General features: G+C 39.8%; 1 protein-coding gene across 4 annotated transcripts in view; it reads left to right on the forward strand.

The window, feature by feature from the left end:
- rab28 (RAB28, member RAS oncogene family) overlaps positions 1-4,418 on the forward strand; it is a 29,090-nt gene extending 24,672 nt beyond the window's left edge. For 3 of the 4 annotated variants that reach the window (XM_031302800.2, XM_031302801.2, XM_036001302.1), the window contains 2 exons: positions 2,787-2,888; positions 3,955-4,418. In XM_031302800.2, the coding sequence (XP_031158660.1) occupies positions 2,787-2,882 (96 nt within the window). In that variant the 3' untranslated portion in view covers positions 2,883-2,888; positions 3,955-4,418. The remainder of the gene's footprint in view (positions 1-2,786; positions 2,889-3,954) is intronic. The other variant, XM_031302802.2, reaches the window with a different exon arrangement.
- The last annotated feature ends 19,013 nt before the right edge of the window (positions 4,419-23,431 follow it).

Below are 23,431 nucleotides of genomic sequence, written 5' to 3' on the forward strand. Positions count from 1 at the left end.
TATGCAGCTGCCTCTTAAGCCACATTTTAAATGGCTTATTTGCTCCTAACTAGGATAGAAAGTGTACACTTTTTTTTCTCTGCTTTGCACTTAACCAGTCACTGTTTAGAGATCAATTTGTTGTTAAATGTATAATTGATTGGTAAAAGAGTGAAAGTAGCTAGTGATTTTTGTTTGGGTTCCTCTCTCCTAACATTACGTGTAATGTTATGCCTGAACTTAAGGGAGGTCACAGGGAGTGTGTTAGGTCAATGGAGGTTACCACACACTGTAAAGGACCTTTTGTTGTGTAAACACAAGTTTGTTACGTCTGCCTCCTGTGATGGTCTACCTGCCACTGACACTGGCCATCTGTAAATAGACCCACATTGACCACATTAATGCGTGAAGTCAAGAGGTTAAAGGTAGGCCATTGTAGGGGTGAGGAGGTTAGGATTGGCTGTCTGATTTATTTGGTTTATCTCCCACTGTTGTGGACTAAAACAGTGTCTCAGCTTGCCAGCCAGACCAAGGTGCCCAATGATGGCAGCTGTAGGATTTACAAGGTCACCTCCCCCAGAAGCATTAATCCTAGGTCTGATATGACCAGTTGGAGCCACACTGGCTGGGTAGTAGGCGTTGAGCCTGGGGGGCTACAGAGAGGTCAGGACCCCCAGAGAAGGGAGAGCATGTAAGGGAAGAACTGCACAAATTCTCAAGGCCCTCTCCCATCACCAACACGGCTGCTGACTAACTGAAAATGACCAGTGACTAATGGAGCTGTCCATCTACGTTCATCCTCCTCCACTCCCTTGATAGCTCTGTCAATAAAGCAAAGTGCTTTAATCCAGGCTAATCAAGCAGGGTGAGTGGCTGGACCCAATTTGCTCATCATGAAAAAAGCTAGTTGACAGACACGTGACATTGCATCCGTTTGTTCCGTAAAGTAAAACATTTTTTTGCTGTTTTTTTAAATAGTGTTTCTTAGATTCAAATGTGTGTGTATATATATATATATATATATATATGAATATAAACGTCTGATGGCCATAGCTCTATTCATCTTATAATTACAGTTTTGTGCTTTAGTCAAAGTGTCTAATGGAGTCGTAGCCGGCAGTATTTCCTTTTTCATGATTGTGTGAGAGACTTAATTGCTTTCTTATAATATATTTTTGTCAAAAACAAGATGTTTCCAGAAATCTCGAAAGCATAAGGGCAGGACAATCCAGAAAGGCTTAAATCAGTTAGAATATTTAGTTTTGCAAACTCTGAGAATATGCTGAATTCTATTTTTACAACGTTTTAAACACATTTAATACATACCACGTATGCTGGTTTGGTCTACGGCGGCAATCAAGTCAAGTTTATGTCAAGTCAATTGTATTCATATAGCCCCAAATCACAACAGAAGTTATCTAATTTTCATATAGAGCAGGTCTAGACCATACTCTTTAATTTACAGAGACCCAACATTCCTCCATGAGCAAGCATTGGCGACGGCAGCAAGGAATAACTCCCCTTAAACGGGCTCTAGATGGGCATTATTACACTAATCTGAAAATTATTTTATCAATGAATTAGTCGTTTGGTCTGTAAAATGTCAGAAAATAGTGCTAAATTTCTGTTTATTGACTAAGACTAATTGTTTCAGTTCCAGTTTGGTCTTTTTCCATCTCAAACCCCCCCCCCACTGTATACAAATTCTTAAACAGATAATATATAATGTTGGAGATGTGAAGAAATGAGTGAGTTAGTGGCGTGGATATAGAGATGAGGCTTTGAGCAGGTCAAGGCTCTGGGTCTAGCCATGGGGCCGGCGAAGCCTTATTATCAGCTGTCAGCTTCAGAGAGTTGAACATGAGGGTCACAACCCCTGACAGTATTATATCTGCCTGGCAGCCCTCTCCGTCATAGTCCTCTGTCTGTTGGATCAGATAGCGAGGCCACGGATCACTCAGTGACTCCGACACCATGCTTCGGCAGCTCGTTAATCAGACAGCCAACCAGGGCCTGCTACTCAGCCATTTGGTCTGTTCCCTGGTTTTGCAGCAAAGAGTCCAGCAGCCGGTTGCACCAATACAATTAAATGTAGGTTAATTTGAACTTGAAGGCCCAAGCTTATGTATTCCTAAAATTCAGCTGCCACGTAAACTGTAGCTTCAAAATGCTCTACTCGGTGTAAAGATTTCCATAAAAATGGTTAGAGACATCGCAAATGCCAACAATTTTGACTATCTTATAATCTTTTAAAATATATATCAAGCAAAAATACCAAACATTTGTCAAAAGGGAGTTTTGCCGATTTCTCTTTATATGATAAATTGATTATCTTTGGTTTTGGACTGTTGGTCGGCCATCACAAAACCATCACATTGGGTTCTGGGAATTTTTCTTCAATTTATCGACAAAATGATTAATTAAAAAAAATAAACTGATAAAAATTAAAATAATAATTAGTTCCAGCCCCGTTTTAACTTTATTCCTTTTTTTTCTCAAGTTAATTATATTTTTGCGTAATAGTTACATTTTTTACAAGTCAGTTATTCTGGGCTAAAGATGGATTTTTTACAACATACATGGTTTCTGTTTCGATACACATTGATGTCATGCTGTCATCACTTTTTCATACATTTCTTTTTGTAAATTTCTCTCCCTTTGACCCTCTCCTCATCCTCTCCTATTTATTGTCCTCACCCTGCTTGGCTTTGGTCTCCATTCTTCTTACTCTTATCATCCTCTCCCATGTCTATGTCCTTTTGTTTTCCTCCATCTCTCCACTGCTCTGACGTGTTGAACCTGCTCAGAGGATTGTGAAGGCTGAGCTGGTGGACTACCCACAGGATGAAGGTCCAATTAGACAAGAGAACAACCACCAAAGCAAAATATGTTCTGTTCAATAGTTGAAAGTATGTCTCCACACATATATTTCAGTAGATCTGTCATAGATCCTAGTTGTAGTAAATATTGCAGTCATGGTGGCTACATTAGGTGCCTGTGGTTCAGATTAGAGCGCTAGAAAAAGTAGAGAAACCCATCAGACTAATAGAACCTAATCACACCTCCTCTGTCATGTTGTGTTATCATAACCTTGTGTGTTTGCTAAACTATCTTAGGAATCTAAATGATGTGTGTTTCTCTGAGTTGTCTGAGAGTAATGTAGTGAGAAAAACCTTCACAATGATAACAGAGATGCCTCCTAGGGGCAGGACACAAATATTCTGACCAGTGTCTTAAATCACTGCATGGATTATGAGCCCTGTAAAAAGAAATGTGAAACATTTTGGGAGGTATGTTTATTTGCTTTATTGCCCTAAGTTGGAGAGCAAAAGATAGATGTCACTCTCATGTCTGTGCACACTGGTATGAAGCTACAGCCAGCAGCCTAGTCGCTTAGCATAAAGACTTCCTGGAGTATTCGCTGATCCGCCGGCACATAACCCCCTGTGAAACAGCAACTTGTTGTTTAACCAAGTTTTTGTATGGATTAAACAAATGAGATTTAATAAGTTAATCAGTGATCTTTTGGGGTGATGTTAGGAGGATTGTGGTACTTTTTGACAGCTAGACGTTTCCAGTATTTGTGCTAAGCTAAATGGCTGCTGGCTGTAGCTTAGACATGAGTGGTATCAAGCTTCTCGTCTAACTCTCAGCCAAAAAGCGAATAACTGAATTTCCCAAGATGTCTTTGTCTACTCCCGAACTATTGCTTTAATAATACATTTTCTTCAGATTGCGGGCTTTATTTCACTGTAATGAACAGTGAATCTGATTTATAGAATATTTTTTCACTCTCTAGAAACTCTTTGTAAAGCTGTAGAACGTGGTGGACTTCATTTTATCTGCAGCCTGGGGAGAGGTTACTAGAGCACTTCTTCTAAATTAAGCAATTAACTTTTTTAAGATTTAACATGATGATTTGACTTTTGTTTGTGTTAATTCTACGTGTGTTTATCTGTCTTTGCATCTTTTCAGCGTGTGGTAAAGGCAGACATCGTGAACTACAGTCAGGACACAGTGGCCAGGACAGTCAACCCCCCTCGCAGCTCTATGTGTGTAGTGCAGTGACACACACACACACACACACACACACACACACACACACACACACACACACACACACACACACACACACACACACACACACACACACACACAATGTAAAATTGCCTTCAGTCAGTATTCCTCTCTCTTCAGGATTCGTGGGGTGACTGGATGAAATGTGTTCAGTGTGTGTTCTCTCTATTCCTGTGTGTCATTTGTACGGGTGAGATGAAGAACAGACTGTGTGGTTTCGAGGCCTTGGCCTGTAGTTCGGATATTTAGCAGGAACGATTTCTTGGGTGGTTTACCAAAAAAGGAAACGGGACCTTGGTTTTTTCCAAGTTTACACGCAGCTATCATTTTATGTCTGTGATTCACCTTAAATACATATAAAACAAAACTCTTTAAGCTATTACTTGATTTATGTGTTAGTACAGTATGAAGCTGGTTGTTTAAAGGGGAAAGGATTTGTTGTAACAGTTAAACAGGGAGGTGAAACCAAATGCTCTTTCATGTCTGTGGTGCTCCTCAGTTGAACAGAAAGGAAATAGGTGTTAAGGAGAACTCCGGGCAATTTTTACGTTAATCTTGATCGCTATAAGTATGTGAGTACTGTCGATAGCAAAAAAACCGAGCCAAATCGGTGCTAGCAACATGGAGCTGCTGCAGCTAATGCCGAGAGCTCCCACTTAGCTAAAACGACAGTTTTGGGGGCATATCATAAAGAGTGCCTTTGTGCCTCTTAACAGACACATAATGCAATTAAAATGTCTGTGCAACATGAACAGGGCCCTTACATGACAACAAGATGCGTTTTCAGCTGAACACACTCACTCATCCCAAACGGCAGCTAGCAGCTAACAGGGTAGGTGAATTTAAACAATGTCTGAGTTGAAAACGCATCTTGTTGTCATGTAAGGGCCCTGTTCATGTTGCACAGACATTTTAATTGCATTATGTGTCTGTTAAGAGGCACAAAGGCACTCTTTATGATATGCCCCCAAAACTGTCGTTTTAGCTAAGTGGGAGCTCTCGGCATTAGCTGCAGCAGCTCCATGTTGCTAGCACCGATTCGGCTCGTTTTTTTTTGCTATCGACAGTACTCACATACTTATAGCGATCAAGATTAACGTAAAAATTGCCCGGAGTTCTCCTTTAAGAAAATGCTGTAGTGGACTGAAATGAATCTCTGTTTTTCAATTTGCCAATTAGGGGCTATGACGTGAACTGTGTACTGTTATTTTACATAGAAATATTTAAATTTTACAATCCTAACTCAATATTTACATTTTATATTCATTATTCTTTAGATTATATCCAAATAATTGAATAGTATCTCCGTTTTCCAGACGTTTCTTGTAGAGTCTACGTTGCATTTTGATAATTTAGCTTTACATTTTCACACTATGTGACATTCCAGGGTTCGTCCTGTTAGGGGATAATATATAATAATAATAATTCAGATGCTGTGTTGTTAAAGGTAGGTGAATATGACCCAGGAAGTACCGGAGTCTCAAGCTGAGCTGAAATGCAGAACATGTTATTAGAGGTCTCTACATAGCCTTATTCAACTGTCCGTTATAGAACAGAAGTTTGCATTAAAGAATGGCTATGATGCATGAAATGCTTCATAGGATCTTCATTTTGACCACATTTTAATAGCCTGTTTGACAGTATGTGTATTGTTAGAGACAACTGAGATATTGCACGTTTAACCAGTTTTGTCAAAGTAGTTTCTACATGCTAGTACTTGTTGGCATGATTTAATGTGTTGTCCACCTACCGAAATATCCGCCATATGTGTAAAGTATGTATTTGTACAATAAAAGCTCCATTTCAAAGCTGCTTTCATCGATTAGAAATGATCATAACACATCCTGTAAATTCTGAATATGTAAAAAAAAATGTACGCTTTTAAAAAAGTTAAGAATGTACAGTTTAAAGTGAATGTTTAGTCGACGTTAAACAGTGACACAGTTTTGTGTTTCTAAATAAAAATGCTACATTGAAAATAAGAAATGATTTGTGCAGTGCATCTGTGAATACGTGATTTGTTTGTAATATTCTTTTTGGAGTTATTCATTTCTATAAATTACAGATTATCTGCAGGTATTGAAAGGTCTTAAAAAGCATCATAATTATTTTTTCAAAAAAGTCTTACATATATGTTTTGCCTGCTGTTGGCAGTTATGTTATTTGTAAAATGTTTTTGTATCCGATCGCGGGCTGTCGGCTGCATACGTTATACACATAAACGATGAGAGGATTGTTCAGAGTTTCAGTCAGCACCATCAGACCTGTTGCAAACACTGTCACTACTGCTAGCTATAGAAACTCAGGAATCTCATTGCATCATAATCGAGGGGTTTTGATTTTAGCAAAAACTGGAGAAAAAAATCTAAATAAATTAATATTTTTTTATTGACACTTAAATGGGTCCAGGTCACATTCATTTAATTAATTATATAATTGGAATTGATGTTCTATAATGCTAGGAAGTACTAAAAATATATAATGATTAGGGCTGTCAAACGATTAATTTTTTTTAATCGTGATTAATCGCCAAATTTCTATAGTTAATCACGATTAATCGCATGTTTTATCACATGAATAAAATTCTATTATTTTGCATTTCAGAACTGTTTTTAAGTACATATTAACAATGGAAAGCCATTCTTACCAGTGTATCTTAATTGGGAATCAAATGAATGCAAAGAAAGTTACTTTTTGAACATGATTTTAAGATTTGTAATTGTTTATTATTTATTTACTGTAAACAAAAGAAACATGTGAATCTGTCATTATTGCACAATTCCTACAAGTACCTAACCTAACTGAGATGTAACACTAACACCAGTACAAACAAAATGGTCCAAAAACCGGATGCCACAGCAGGACATTTGTAACCTTTACGTTTTTCTAATAAGGAATGTAGCAATTCTACTGGACAGAAAAGGGGGTGGACAATGTCCTAAATGACAAAAACAGTCAAAAAAAACGATACAAACAACACAGTCCTAAAACCGTATGCTGATATACATAGTCAATATAGTGTGCAGTAACTTCTAAATAATTTTGATTACTCACTGTCGTCCAGGCCTTGAGTTAATGAGACAGCGTTTGCAGCACTTTGCAGCAGTTCCAGTTGGGCTGCTTTCTCCGTGTCAGACAGGCTGTGTATGCGTGAAACTACTGTCCCCCTCGACAACTTTTTAAAAGTAAACTTTCCATTCAGAATCTTATTGGCATCCATTTCGGCATCTCGCGCTCGCCATCCACTCAAAACGTAACGTTAGCCTACTACTCTTTGGCCGGCTCGCAAGCCCAAACAAGTGTGTGCGGCGTGCCTGTTGTTTTGTTCCCAGTCTAGCTAGATCCGGTGTGGTGTTGTCGTTTTTCTAACGTTACTAGTTGCATGTGAAAAAAACTACAAAGTTTGCTAGGCCAAAAAGAACGTTAATCTTGCGATAAAAAAATTTACGCCGTTAAAATGGGTTTGCGTTAACGCCGTTAATAATGCGTTTAACTGACAGCACTAATAATGATATATAAGTCATTCTAGGCCATACTGTCCCTTTTGGTTTTTCATCACACTTTCATACCTGCTGTAAAACACGTATTAAATTGCACTCTATGTGATATTAAAATTGTATTTGGTGAAACCTGCAGAAACCCTGAATTAGCAAATTACTGTAAGTAAATTTGAGTAGTATAGTTTTACCAAAAATAGAAACCTCTATAAATGTGTACAGGCCTTCTCATTACTCAGCCATTGTTAGCTTGTTACCACATTCGAGCCTTGGTTTCATTGCAATTTTTCACTCCATGTTGCTGACACAAATAGGAACAGATCCCGTTGGTGCTCATATGAGAGGCAGGTGATGGGAACTACTGATGAGGGAATTACAGATTAAGGATCCACGTGTTGAAATTTAAGTAGAAGGACTGAAACTTGACCACCTCTATAGAAACCAACCTAAGTCTCTGGTAGCTAATGAGCCACCTGGTCTTTGTTCAGTAAAGCTTCACTGAAACAGCCCCTAAATCCACTCTGGACAGATGATACAAATAGCTTTATAAATGGTTGTAAGCTGTATTAATTAATCACTTAAATAGTCCAGCCTTTTGTTGCTGTCACACAACTGTAAGAGTTTTTTTTTTTTTTGCTGAGTCCATGTCACTGAAACCGCTGGTGTATTTAGAAGGATTAAGTGCATTTGAAACCACAGAGACACACACAACAAAGACTGTATCTTTACGGGAATATCTTGCATTTGACCTTCTTCCAGGTGTTGTCAAATGTCTGTCTGTTGCAGAGCTCCTACAAACAACACTAAAACTTGAAAAAAGAGTGAGACAGCCCAGCTGGGGTCATTCCAGCACACGTGCATTGTTCTGCTTGAGTGAACGTCTTAGGAATTGTCTCTGCTGAATTTTTGTCAAGAGCTGTCACTAACGCTGACAGGCGAGACTTGCCCTTGGCTTTGCTGCTGTTTAGACAGGTGTTTTTGCAAAGAAAACAACTGCAGCCCGTTTCCAGCTTAGATGCTCATCACATTGACGTTCCTCTAAAGGAAAGACGGAAGGAAAGAATATCACGGTGCGGATAAAGCCTGGGAAGGGTGAGGCTTTTGACAGATTGGCAAAAGTCAAGGGTGATTTGCGTCAAAATGAATTTGTCTACCTGTTTCCTCCATGTGAGTCAGTTTGTGTGTTAGTTGGTTTTGGTGTTTGCTCACTCTCCATTTGGGTACACATACCAGCTAAGATGCAGACGTAAACAGACAAACTGTACAACGTATTTGTTCATAGTTAGTTAACCTCAATGACACGTTAAATTTGCTCACTACTTTGTAGTCTCAGAATACGTTTTGGTCCACCATGAAACCTAAACACTTCTTCCCTCTGAAGGGTCTTTGCCTTTCTCTGCGCTTTCAGCCTGTATTTACTTGAATTCAGTGGGCACACGTCCTGCTTTTTTGTATTTCTCTTTCCTCTTCCTCCACGTCTGTGTTTCTCATTGCTGAACGTCTGTGATGACAATCTCAAAAAACCACACACGACAGGCTGGTAAGAGGGCCCATAGTTGTGGGTTGTGCTTTTTTTTTTTGTGTGGGCAGAACGGGGCCAACACCCTCGTGATTACCCACTCACCCTCTTCCGTTTTCCACCTGTGCAGAGTGCCAGACCCACAGCATTGAGGGAGTAGGCAGGACTGAGTCAATCGTTGATGAGCTCCAGTCCCCGTGGTCCCCACACTGGCTCCTATTCTCTGTTACAGCGCACTGGGCCAGCCAGCAGCAAGAGGAGGAATGACAGGCAAGGCAAGGCTGCGCTGGGCCAGAGCTGGCATCCAGTTATTTAGAACCCTGAGGTGAGCCAGCAGTGCATCGTTCCCAGGGTACTTCAGAGGATTGCTATCCTATGTTGTCTGTGGGTGTCCCTAAGTGTGTGTGTGTGTGTGTGTGTGTGTTGGTAGATTGTGATCTGAGAGCAGCTTGTGTAGACAGACGGGACTGTCCTAGTAGGTGCTGTGGGTCTGCTCCAGCAGAACGAAACATGATTTATTTTAGGGGCAAGGATGTGGGCATTCAGAGGGGTCGTATTTATAGTGCGCTGGTCTGGTGAGAAGACCTGCCAGCAAAAGCACAGATTCTGAAAAAGAGGCACGGGGACAGAAAACTGAAAAGTCTTTCTCTCTTCAGAGGGCACGGATGAATGCTATTTTCAGTGGGCTGTAATGAATAGCACTTAAAACTGAATGGCTCTTGTATCAGATTTTAGATGCAGGGGAGAGGGAAGCAATGAGAGAGCAATAACAAAGCAAGAGCCTCTTTACAGGGCATGTGATATTCTTTCAATGTAACAAGAAACAGAAAAATCAGTCGGTGTTGAGATAAAAAATTATAATCTTCCATTAAAAAATACCAGATTGATTACCCTTTATCCCCAGTTAAAGGAATAGTCCACTAAAAATTGATCTTTACTAGATGATCAAATACTCACTGCTTTTATGCTTGGAAGGTGGCTCTGAAAAGTTTTTTGCTCGCTAAATTCACAACAGTTACAATCGATCAAAAAAAAAGTGTCAAAACCTTAAACAGTAAAACGTCCATAGAAACACATATTCAGTAGCTATGTTCCAAACTGTCGTTGCCCGACGATCAATAAATACGGAGGAATTTGTGAAACGTGGAGGTGTATTCAGCCATTTAGTTTGGAATAGAGCTGAAATTATATGTCGATCAATCAAAAATGACAAACAAACATTCTGTGGTTCCAGCTTATCAAATGTGAGGATTTCCTGCTTTTCTTTGTCATATGTGATAGTAAACGTCTGTGTTTTGAACTGATGGTCGGATAAAACAAAGAATTTTTGAAGATGCCAACTTTCAAAATGTCCCTTTTTTCTGATATTTTATCGACAAAACAATTAATAAAGGAAATAACGGTGACATTGATTAATAATGAAAATAATCGTTTTTTTCAACCTCTTTCAGAATGTCAAGCCTACAGGTGCTGAGTATTTGATACTCAAATGACAGATTTTTTTGTGAGGGATTCTGTGTCACAGTTGTTATGACCTTGCCTCTTTGTCTGCAGTGTTTTATCTACCTTAACCTACAATATCATGCAACTGCTAATGAGTTAATCATAGCATTTTGTGTTTTAAACAGAGAAACTAACTGTGAAAGATGATCTTAATGTTTTTTTAATCTGTAATACACCATTATTTTCTAATTATGTGGCTTTTTCTGTGAAATGTCTCCTTATGTGAGAGATAAAACCTGATTTTAAAACGTTAACAATCTGAGGTCAGTCTTACTGAGATACCACTGGCACATGCAATGTTGTGTCCATATGGTAATGAAAAAAGTCAGAGGCTGTCTTACTCCTAAGAAGCAGATGATGAATGAACTCAGCCTTTTCAGAGCTGATAATTGAGACCTTGGGCCCTATTTTAATGATCTAAGCACACGGCGTGAAGCGCGTGGCGCAGGTGCGTTGAGGGCGCGTCCAAATCCACTTTTGGTAGTTTGATGGCGGAAAAAAGTGTCCGTGCGCCGGGCGCATGGTTCAAAAGGGTTGTACTTAGTGTCTTCATTAATTCATAGGTGTGTTTTGGGCGTAACATGGAATAAACCAATTAGTGTCATCTCCCATTCTCTTTAAAAGCCAGGCGTGTTTGTACCTCGGTGCATTGCTATTATGATGGCGGATTTGCACCGTAATTTTATTTGTAATCTTTTGCATGTTTGTGTGCTGCTGCGCATCCCTGTGTGTGTGTAACAAGCATAGTGTGTGCACGGCACGCTGTGCATAAGCCTAGGCGAATTTTACTAATGCGCTGTTAAAATAACAATGAAATGCTGCGCTATTGACTTTAGACCAGGTTTTTGTTGGTCAATGGCGCCATCACTTTCCACTGCCTCAAGATAGCAATATACCAAGAATGCACCTGAACACACCTCCCTGTAAGACCAAAACGCCCATGGGTGCAAAGATGGGCGCAGGTGCGTTTGCTATTTAAACGACGCGGGTGCTGGATGGAAAATTGACAACTGTGTCAGTCTTAAACTAGCAAAGACACTTGCGTTGGGGTTTGCGTTGGGGTTTGCGCTGCGCCAGGTGCAAGATAGGGCCCCTTGTCTGACTTCTAGGCATGTAGTACATCATGTGAATGATAAAGGGTTAGCTCTGTTAGAAGAAGTCATAATGATATCATCATGTAAAAATGACAGTAATGATCCAACACTTACCCTCTTCTCAGCACCTGAATTCCACCTGTGCCATCCTTCGACAAAGAGCCGGTTACTGGGTGGGACCAGAGTTGGGTGTCACTACGTCACCGCATCTGTTGGAAGATAAATATACATAAAAGAGTTAATAACACGGTGGAAATATAAGCAGGGAGGCAGATTACAAGGTCATTACTCAACTCTGCTCCTCTCTGTCTCTTTTGCTTTGTGATTCCTCCCTCATTGTTCCCCAAAATACTTTGGATACAAAACCTGATACGAAAGCTATTCAGATTTTTAAGTGCTATTCATTACAGCCCACTGAAAATAGCATTTATCTAAAGATGACACTTGGCTTTTCAAAAGACTACTTAGGAGATGCCGCAGTGCTTTGAGACACCGAAAAGTGTGAATATAGATGTTCCACTGCGGCGTTTCTTGAGGTGGGAAAGTATGGCTCTGGGATTACTGTAAGTAAGTGCCTCTGTGGAGAAAGAATGGTCATAGCCAAAATGAATTGAGCATTATTGCTAATTACAGACGGCATATCCCATCTGGAATTGTGGAAGTATGCTAATTCCATGTTGATCTGTACCTCAAATTATGTCCCATTTAACGTGCGACAGAGTGGAACTTTCACTTCATATTTGACTGGAAAATTCATTCAGTGTGGAGCCTCAAAAATGAGTCAGGCCTCGGTGGAGAAACAATAGTGTGTGAAGATGGCATGTTACACAGTACAAGTCTATGTTTATTGACATCCATGAGTGACTGCTTCAGGTGTTCATTTCTCTCTAGAGACGGTCGCTCAAAAAGAAAGATTCTGGTGAAATGTGTTAAAAATATGTGGTCTCTCTAGCCTGTCTCTTTCCCAAGAACAAAAGGCTCAGCAATATTAACCGTTCCACCAGGTGTCTTTGGAGATGGTGTGCTTCAGGATGTGTACAAAGGGTACAAATCATCAGTGAACCTCCACAATGTCAACTTTTCAGGAATCAAGAAAAACTACTTTTTATTTTTAGCTTGACTGCAATTCATTTCTCATGTTATCCTAAAGGGATTAGAAATGGTTTCAACAGACCATATTCTCACTCAGCACAAAAAAGAACAATAAATGAAACTACATTTATCTGAAGTGAACATGAAGATCAGCAAAAGTTGAAGGTGATGAGATTTTGGCTCAAATTTGATGGATGAAGCTAATATTTAAGAAACAAAAAAACATTGACATTTGGCAGAGTATAACTTGGCCAAGACACTTGGCAGACTACAAGCTGGACACGATCATTCAGCTTGTGGACCTAGGGATCATCTTAACAGCATGAATGAAAGATAACCTGGAACCATATGTCGTCATTTCACCCACAGGTCTGATCAATTTGGTATACTGCTATGTGCTCCTTAGGGTCAGTGTCACAGAACATGTCGGAGAAGTTGTCAAAATAGGTAAGAGTAGGTAAAAAAATATGACATGTAAGGGTTTTTGCTGTGAGGCATCGCAGATGCTGCGTCAGTTGCGACACACTAAACGAGATAAAAACGAGCAATTGTGGAATGCTGCGCTCATTTTTGTCCCTGTGTCTGTTGGGCAAGGACAATGTCTTGCTGATATCTCATAGTCTGATCTCAACATAAGAGTCGCAAGGCTTATCACAGCGATTTATAATACTGGAAGAAAGGATTGTACAACTCTGTTCAAGTTACAAAGACAACAACCAAGATTGTGTGTTGCATGTATTAGATTGGCCAATGTAGCACCTCGTTAGCTGGGATGCTGAAATCTTATGCATTGGCACCAACTACCTCTTTTCCACGCAGGGCTAATGTCGGTCTGAACTGCATCTCCTCAGAGCCGCATCCCTGCAGCTAGTAGGAATTCCATATCACGCCGAAGGGCACCTCAGCAGGGTGGATTTGGGCTGTCAAGGGGAATTGAGCCCAGACCCTCTGGCTGAAGGACCGTGACACCAATCACAACACCACCCTGCTGGTCCAGCCAACAACAATATATAGTCAAATGTGGGACTGGCACGATACAGAGCTGCACCGAAATGTTTAAATCAAGGGATTTTCTTGAAATGTTTGAAAGAAATGTGCTGAGACAGGGTCTGGGTCATTTCTTGGTGGTAACAGACAATGTTCTCTCACTGGATTGCCAGTAACAAAAATTGTATTCTGGAAAAAGTATTGAGAAGCACGGAAGCATTGATATAATGCGAGGTGACGTTAGAATTCCTTTCTCTGTCCAACACAATGTGGGCAGTGTGGAAAACCTGGATGGTGTGATTTTTTTCAGAGTATCCATCACAGCGTCACAAACCCTGCAGGTCTCACTAATATAGTACACAGCACTGTTAATCAAAACCAGCCTGTTCTGGGGGCTCGAAGGTCATCAGCCATGGAGAGGAAATTATTGATGGAAATAAAGGTGCTGGACTGCCCCAAAGCTTCTCCCTGCATGTTAGATGTGGGATTTCTATGAACAAGGCAGAGTTGTTCACATCTGATTTAAGGGCTGCTTTTGTCATGACTTACGCCAAAGATGGGCTCATGCTTTTATTGGCTGTTTAGTCTGTTTCCATTTCTTGACCCGCATTGAAAGTCCACTAAAAGTTAATAAGTCTTTAATGTTTTCTTACTTTGAAAATTGCCTATGGACAGAGTGGAGCCTGTGATTTACTGACTTCAACCGCTTGAGCTGCACATCAAGAGCATTTTTTTCTGTCCCATATTATAACATATGAAATCACTTACAAGTAGCTACTAATTCACAGTGGTCTGTCAAACCGTTTTAATCGAGACATGGAGTCATTACAAAATGTGATGACATTGCGTGTGTGCGAGGCATGGCAGGTCGCCATTATTTGGAAAGAGCAGTACCACAGAGAAAAGTGTCATGAAAAAAGAAAGGGACCCATGAGGGTCAAGTTCCCATGTGCAGGCTGTTGTGTGAAGTGTCTGGTGATTGCCAGGCTGTTCTGAGGACGCTGCTGGACAGGGAGGTGAGAGGCAGGTTAATTACTATACTGAGAGGGAAGGGTGATATGCTTTACAGAGCCCTTTGTGGCCTGTGGTTTTGGGTTTCCAGCACAGAGGTTTGAGCCAAAGGTGCTGGTGAGGATGGCAAAGGGCAACGCTGCATGGGCCAAGTCCATCCTAAAGGCGGCACATCAATCATCAGTGAGAAGAGCTGCGAGTCCTGTGTGAAAAACATTCTCAGTCATACTGTAACACCATGTGCACACCTAGATACTAGATAGATACATATAGGACACTGTATGTAGCCTAATAATCAGACTGAATTGCCATTTCTGTGTGAGAATAGTATTTTAATCCCAATCTGTAGCGACTGACATATCCGTCGCGTCAATGTCATTTTCAATCAACACAGAAGCTTGCAGTAGCAGTTGCTTTGAGCAATTAACTAAGAGTTTTTATTTCCTTAAGTCAACTTAAAACAACTTGTACAACCGTGTCAGTTTCTAATTGTTGTCATTTTCGTGGCAATTTTTCTGGCTAGAACACAAGAAGATGATGTTCCCAATTTTAATACGGCCTACAAAGCTGGTAATGGCACACTTGTTTTTAGTCATTTCTGAAAAATCTGAGATGTGATTCTGAGGTCTGGAGGTCAGGCGACAATGCAAAGGGACAGTAAAGGATTGTGGACTGGTGACCACATGGTCTGTGTTAAAGTTGTGGAACACACGGTTGAGTTTAACCTGCCTGTTTTCAAATGTAAATCGTAAGTCCACATCATTTTAAGGATCTTTATTTTTTGCAGGACCAAAAAAAGAATATAATCATATTAACAATGTTGAAATTACAATGCTGTTAAAATGCTATAACTCATTTTCGTTTTCTTTTTTTTGTCATCACATTTTGTAATGCCAAATTACAAAATGTAATGCCAAATCTGCAAATAAGCAACAGTTTGCTAAAAAGTCCTATTAGCGTACCCCCCGTACGCTAATAGGACTTTTTAGCAAACTGTTGCTTATTTGCAGATTTGGCATCTGGGAAATAACTCTCTTTAGCTGCTAAATGCTCCACTATGTTCACCAGCCAGTTGCTAACTGTGTCTGTCTCCTGTTTGCTGCTGAGCAGGTATCATACAGAGCTTTTTTTTGCTGAAAACAGCTGCCTGCTGCAGCCAAACGCAACACACTATGAGAGCAGTGACAGTGACCCAAAACAGTAAAATATTTGCCTGTAAAACCAAATTAATAAGCTGAAACTCACTATAAAGCCCTGTAGAGCAGTAGTCCTGTGAACCATTGCCAGTATAAAAAAATATTGATTATAGCAGCATGAATCTAATCTTTCAAGAATAGATTAGAAGATGAAGCATTACTGTACACAACAAAGGACAAAGAACTAGAGGAACAAGTAAGTCTGTGACGACTACAGTCAGTAATTAAAAAGAAAGCTCTACTTAATGGGATCACAGTTGATAGGAACTCATGTGTTTGTAAATGTATATTTGCAGAGACTTCTCATGCACTAAGGCCCCATGGCAGCACTCCTTTCAAATTTTTAAGTTTTAGCTCCACTTGAACAAATTGTCATTTACCTCACCAGCTCTGCGTCTCACTAACTCGCTCGCCGTGCACACACACACGCAAATATCATTAAAACAATCCAAATCGTTTCTTTTGGGTATATACTTTATTCCTTATTTTTGCCCCAGGCCTCATGAATCCCTTCATTATTTTTCCAGTGGAAGGCCAAATGGAGGAAACACTTGATTTACAGTCCCAGAAAGCAGCTACAGTCTGTCTCTACAGGTAGATTAACAAAAGCATAAATGCTGATATTTACTTTTTACTATTGGAGTTCCATTAAAGGTCTGTATGTCTTGAGACCACTATGTTATGTCTCGGTTTATTTTCTTGCCCCTGAACACAGTGCAGTGTTTTTTGGAGTTCATTAAGTAAATGAACAGGTGTTTCCCCCCTTTAAGTCTTCATACACAGCTAATGAGCCAACTTAAGTGTGTTTAAATTATTAGGCAATTAGGGACAGGAAATGTAGAAAACGCTGAACACAGGAAGACATTAGGTGTGTGTACATGTACGGCTAACTCATACAATGTGGAGTTTTCATGTGTGATTCAGAAGAAAATCAGCAAGCTTCTTTTTGAGTGTTTTCAATACTAAATGTATCATTAGTGATTATACACTTATGAAAAATGGCAAAGTTGAAAATGTTTGTTCTGCTCAAAATCAACCGAAGCCTCATTCATGTTAATGAACCTCTTTATTAACGTAGAGCTAATGAATAAAAATAAACTGGTGGGTGCTCTCTGTGAGGTATTTGGTAATTTGTGGGGAAAAAGTTTAGGAAAACTATTAGTGGGTAATACTTTAGGAAGAATACTGCTATTTGTCAATGAAGTTTGGAGCCACAGAGAATTATTGTTGCCATGTTTTAAAACTTGTTATAGATACTGTTGTGTATAGCTGCTGTCCCAAACGTAACTTATTATGTGTAATTAGTAATATTAGATATGAGGTTCTGTATTAGAAACCAGTTTGAGAGTTACCTAATTTGAGTTGGTCTTTATAGAGACCTAAACTGTTTAATTTTATATAAATAAATAATCACACAAAAGTGTGACATTTTGAAATAAGCCAATATCTTTTTAGCCCGGCTAGCGTGGGAAGGTAAGTCGGTCGTTCAGTCACCACTTTGCTCCAGCCTAAAATATCTCAACAGCTATTAGATATGTTGGTGTGAAAGTTTGTACAGATATTCATGGTCCCTTTAGGATGAAGCCTAATGACTTTGACCAGCTTTGACTTTGACTCAGCTGCTAATTAACAAATACAAGCATGTTAACATGCTAAACTAAGATGAGAATATAGTAAACATTATACTTAACATCCGCATTACAATGTGAGCATAATAGCATGCTAACTCTAACTAACTTAGCATTCAGCTCAAAAGTACATCCTCACAAAGACACTAGCTAGATAACCATTTATTGCAGGTCATTTGTACAACATGTTCCATGTTTTTAAAGTCTGTTTTTATTTCACAACTTTATAATATCACTATTTTGAAACAGACAGGGCAGAGCAAGTTATGTGATTGGTTGTCCACTCGTTTTGTTTTAAAGGAGAATTCTGGCCAATTTTTACGTTAATCTTGATCGCTATAGCTACGCGAGTACTTTCTATAGAAAAAACCCTGACCAGAATCAGTGCAGGCAACATGGAGTAGCTGCAGCTACGTACTACAAGCATCCCCTGAGCTAAAACGGCAGTTGTCGGGGCAAGTTTTAGAGTGCCTTTGTGCCTCTTAACGGACACAAAATGCAATTAATATGTCTGTGCCACATGAACAGGGCCCTTATGTGTCAACAAGATGCGTTTTCAACTCAGACATTGTTTAAATTCACCTACCAGGACAGATCATGCCTTCGCAGCGAAAAGTTTAGATTATTTCCCCCTCAAAAATAGGTAATTGAGCACTATAGTGGTTATGACCATATCAGTGACTATGTAACTACATGGAAACGGGATAAACGATGTCTGTGGTTTGCACAGTAATAGTGTTACTGAAGCCTAGCTGTAGCATCGCGCTGTCTCCTGGGAATTCAGTTGTAGCAGGAAAAGGTAAACAGTAGTGTGCAGATTGGAGCGTAGTGTGTTAAGAGTGAAGAGTGGAGTTGTTTACAAGGGAAGCTTGGAGTAACGTAACTATGGAGAATATAGCAGATATACAACACACGGAAGAGCCTTTTGAGTTTGATGATCGTCCTTATTTATTCGAACCCGAGTATACAGATGAAGAACTAGCCTCACAAGAGTTGGAAAGAACGAGACAGACAGAGGGGCAACAGGCAGATGAACTTGCTGCTCCAAACGCAAGCTAAAGCTAGCCTTCAATAACTGGAGGACATAGCAACACCACCAGCGCTCCGTGGATTGTTATTGGGATGATTATCCCAGAAGCCTGGCTGAATACACTCACCGGAGGGCAGCTAGCAGCTACTACAGCACTACTGTTTTTTTTAGGGGGGAATAAACTTCAAGACGTGACATGACCTGTCCTCTGGAGGACATAGCCACACCACCGCCGCTCCATGGATTGTTATTGGGATGATTATCACAGAAGCCTGTTTGAATACACTCACCGGACGGCAGCTAGCAGCTAACGGTCACCGGCTATCAGCTAGCAGGGCAAGCTAGCTACCGGCAGGATCGAGACAGGGACCAGGGTAGGTGAATTTAAACAATGTCTGAGTTGAAAACGCATCTTGTTGACACGTAAGGGCCCTGTTCATGTGGCACAGACATATTAATTGCATTTTGTGTCTGTTAAGAGGCACAAAGGCACTCTAAAACTTGCCCCGACAACTGCCGCTTTAGCTCAGGGGACGCTTGTAGTACGTAGCTGCAGCTACTCCATGTTGCCTGCACTGATTCGGGTCGGGGATTTTTCTATCGAAAGTACTCGCGTAGCTATAGCGATCAAGATTAACGTAAAAATTGGCCAGAATTCTCCTTTAACCAAGGCTGCTTTTATTTTACCTGTTTATCAAGACAAACAAAGCAGAGGCAGTTATGTGATTGGCTCTTTCTTTAATTTCAATAAGTGGACAACCAATCACATACTGTAACTGACTCTGCCCTGTTTGTCTTGATGGACAGGTGGGAAAAAAACAGACTTAATTAAACAGAAATAACCTGCACCAAACTGCTGCTGTCCTACTTATTTATTAAATATTAAACACTTTTGGTTTCTACTCACTGCCTTCATTTGCTTTAAAGATTCAAGCTTTTCTCCCACACACCTGGAATGAAAGCTTATAAAACCTTAACATTTTGCAATTAAAATCTTCCACTTAGTTCAGCCTGTAACGTGAGACATTTTCCACAAAGTACTTCATTAAGCTGATTTAGTTCAAAGAAACAGAAACAAAACATTTGACGTGCGCGCTGACAGAGGACCGCTGGGTGGCACTTCATCAGCTTGCTGTGTCTCAATAATTCACCGCAGTCACAGTTGGCATATGTAAAAGAAACTATGTAACGCTCTGGGAGGAAAAACCTGATCTGTCTCCTAACAAGGGGGAAGTGTGAATATAACAAAGCCTTCCCATCTGACACCAAACCCAACAAACAGCCATCTGTCATCATTATAAGTGGCGCCTGATGTGCTGCACTTAGGAGACACCTTGAATCTTTTATGCTCCACTGTCAATTAAGCTGGGCCAATTATCTTCTGAATTATTGAGTCAAATTTAGAAACCCAATCACTTATTCATAACCGCACCAATAGCTGTGTTTCAAAGTCAAAGGTGGCTCTGATGAAGAAGCTGCAGAGTACCAAGTCCAAAGTGTCCTCACTGTGTTACTAATTCATATATTTTGATGAGCTAATCTTGTCTTCGTGTCAGCTCACTGCCAAAGTCTTCCCCCTTCAGCGAGGCCAGCTCTTTCGTTATTCATATTCCTGGACTGAGACAATAGGAACCTCTTCAAACTCCATAACAGATAATCCTCTCGCCGTGAAAGTCACCTGTCTCAGGTGTATCGAGGGAAAATGTCAGCTGAAACAGTATCACCGTGATGGACCCTGCGGAAAATATTGTCTTCCTTTTTGTTCATTTGACAGGACGTAACACCACTTACAGGCTTTATGACAGGTCCAGGAGTTATATTTTCCACCATTATGTTCAGGGGTGTGGAAATTAAATCATGCAACAGGGGATTTGATGACATGTAATATTTATTTTTAACAGGAGTCATTAATATCTTTGGTATCCTGTGACTGTGACTGAATCCCAAAAGGCACAAAGAAGCGGGGTGGAGGGAAGTTGTAGGAGGTTTCCGTATCCATCTCATCGTCTGCCCTCCTTTACAAAAACAAATTCACAAGAGAGCCATCTGAAAGGAGTTTATTCCCACTGGGAGGAATGTGAAAGAAATCCAGTAGAACAAGTTCACTGTGGTCTGCAACAAAAATTTCATTTTCATAGGTTTAGAAATGTAAAATCTCTTCAGAGCTTTTGTTTGCTCTGTCAGATGAGCACTGATTTACTGTCACTTTAAACTCTGTATTGGTCATTTCCATTGGGATGTTGTTTCCCAGTACTGCCATGATGATGTAAGACATGTGTCAAACTCAAGGCCTGCGGGCCAAATCCGGCCCACATATCAATTTAGGTTCACAATACATTTTGGCCCATCTATTTTTTGTCACTTTTTCCCGACGTTTTTTTTGCTTTTTCCGATGCTTTTGGCGCTTTTTTCAACGTTTTTTTTGCTTTTTCCTATAATTGCTTAAGACCTTTTTTTCTGACTATACATGTCTAGCCCTTGACTTGATTCTTATTTTCCAGTCTGGCCCTTAGTGAAATTGAGTTCGACACCCCTGATGTAAGACATCTCTACTGCAACCTCTACTACTGCTCCTTGACATCTAGCACTAAGTGCAAGTGATAAAAACAATCCTAATCTATACAACTTGTTTCATAATTGTAAAAAACATAAAATCAAAAGCAAAATTTAGAAAACAGCGAGACAATCACTGAAGAGGGGTCAAAAACAATAGTCATTCATGACATCACAGCTGACCAGTAAAATTAGTCTGAGGAAGTAAAAGATAAAGCAAAATGAAAAAAAGGAGATGAAAAAAACAACGAACAAAAGTGCACCATATATTGGCTTCTTGTGAAAGGAAAATGTAGAGCATGAACAAATAATGGTACAAATTAATATCAACCAGCAATGTTGGATGTGCAGCAAGGACGGAACTAACACACAAAATAAGAAAAATATGAGTGCAATGGTGCAAAGTAAAATATCAAAATAGTGGGAGCTAAAACATACACATGTATAGTGCAAATATTGTACTTTTTTATGTTATTTTTGAGCATTTAATGCTTCTATTAGAGATCAGAAATGAAGGAATGACAGATGCATTACTTATATATATTCATGTCTTTCAGTGATTTAAAGTAATCAGCAAAGTGCACTAATTGTTCTAAGTGACAAATCCTCAAAGAAAAAAGAAAAAAAGGAAGTACATGAGCAATGAAATCACAGAACTAAAGTTCTACATCTATACTTAAAACTCAAAATAGTTATTTATTTCCTGTTACATTTATACTAGTCTCGCTTTGCCAGACCTTCCTTCACAGCGTTGTGGAAGAGGGTCTGGCTAGTCCACACAGCAGTCTGGGATGGGAGAAAAACAAGCTCTGGTTTATTGGCATTTCTTTAAACCAATCACAATACACTAAGTGCCCAACAGAGCCGCGGTGCCGCTGCAAAATATCCTCGAAAGGGACTTGTTTTGGTGGAACATGTATGTTCAAAAGTTGTTTTAGTCGTGCAACAGAAAACTCAGATTGAACAGATAGTCTAGCTAGCTGTCTGGATTTACCCTGCAGAGATCTGAGGAGCAGTTAACCATAGTCCTCATAAATCCACCAGAGTTTAAAATTCCTACACAAAGAAAGCGGAAGGTAACGGACATCCGGACGAAAAGAGCATGATCCGGCGAAATTTCCGTCAGCACCGGAGCAATCCCGGAAATGGAATGTCGAGGATATAGACTACATTTATACAACTGCAAAAGGAGACTGGATATTTTTCAGTGGGATATATTGCTAACATTTTTGCTGACATGAAATCTTAACCTGAAACCTTTTTCTTCTTCTGGGTAGCACAATATCTGGAAAACATTATGCTTTGTTAAACAAAACTTTTTCTCACATGGTGTATTTACAGTTGCAGCAGCATCTTGTGACACCACCAAACACCAGAGAATTTACGGCCGATTCAACAACAGCAACCCACAGGCTGTGAAAAGTGTTACCCATCCAGGTCCGGCTGTGCTGCTGCTGATGGCTGACAGCAGGTTTAATATTTGATGAGCGACTCGCGATGAACCAAAGGTTGGTCTCTCAGAGTGTGTGATGCTGGGAACACCCAAACCTCTGCTATTGTTCCCTCCCTCTCCGTCCTGCCCTGCTATTCATAGAGCGGAGGATAGGGTTCTGCACTCCCACTCTGAGAGTTTCACCGAAGAGAGAAACACAATGAAGTCAGAGTAACAAAGGTCGCTGTGCCCTTCTCATCACTATCATGTGAGCTCCTCCATAACGAGATTGCAGAGTGATGGACAGTTTAAATGGAGGAGAGGTCTTGGGCTAAGTTTTTTTGCAATTTACATTTACAACCCTTGTGTTGTCTTCACCGTCGTCCATGAACTTGTCATTCTGGGTCAAAATTGAAAAATCAGCTTTTTTATTTTTTAACTTTTTCCGATTTCCGACGTTTTTTTTTTTTAAAATGTTTTTTTTAAAATGTCTCTTTTCAACGCTTTTTTAAATTCATGGTCAATAAACCTAATAAAATGACATTATACCTCATTTTTGAGTTTGAAAAAAAACTGATATTGTGAATTATTTTGACTAATAGAATAGTTAAGATCAGAGGATGTTGAGTGAATCACAGACTGGTTTATGTCAAAGTTTGGTCAGGATGCTGTTTTGAAACCATTTAAACATTTTTTTCAAATGCCATGAAATTAAATAAAACAACCAAAATTCAATGAAAGTAATCATTAATCTTACCTGCGAAGAAAATGGATGCATGGATGTATATGTTGTATGGGTTTCATACAATGTACATGCATGCATCCATGTTATT

This window comes from Sander lucioperca, chromosome 1, assembly GCF_008315115.2.
Source record: "Sander lucioperca isolate FBNREF2018 chromosome 1, SLUC_FBN_1.2, whole genome shotgun sequence".
Classification (NCBI taxonomy): domain Eukaryota; kingdom Metazoa; phylum Chordata; class Actinopteri; order Perciformes; family Percidae; genus Sander; species Sander lucioperca.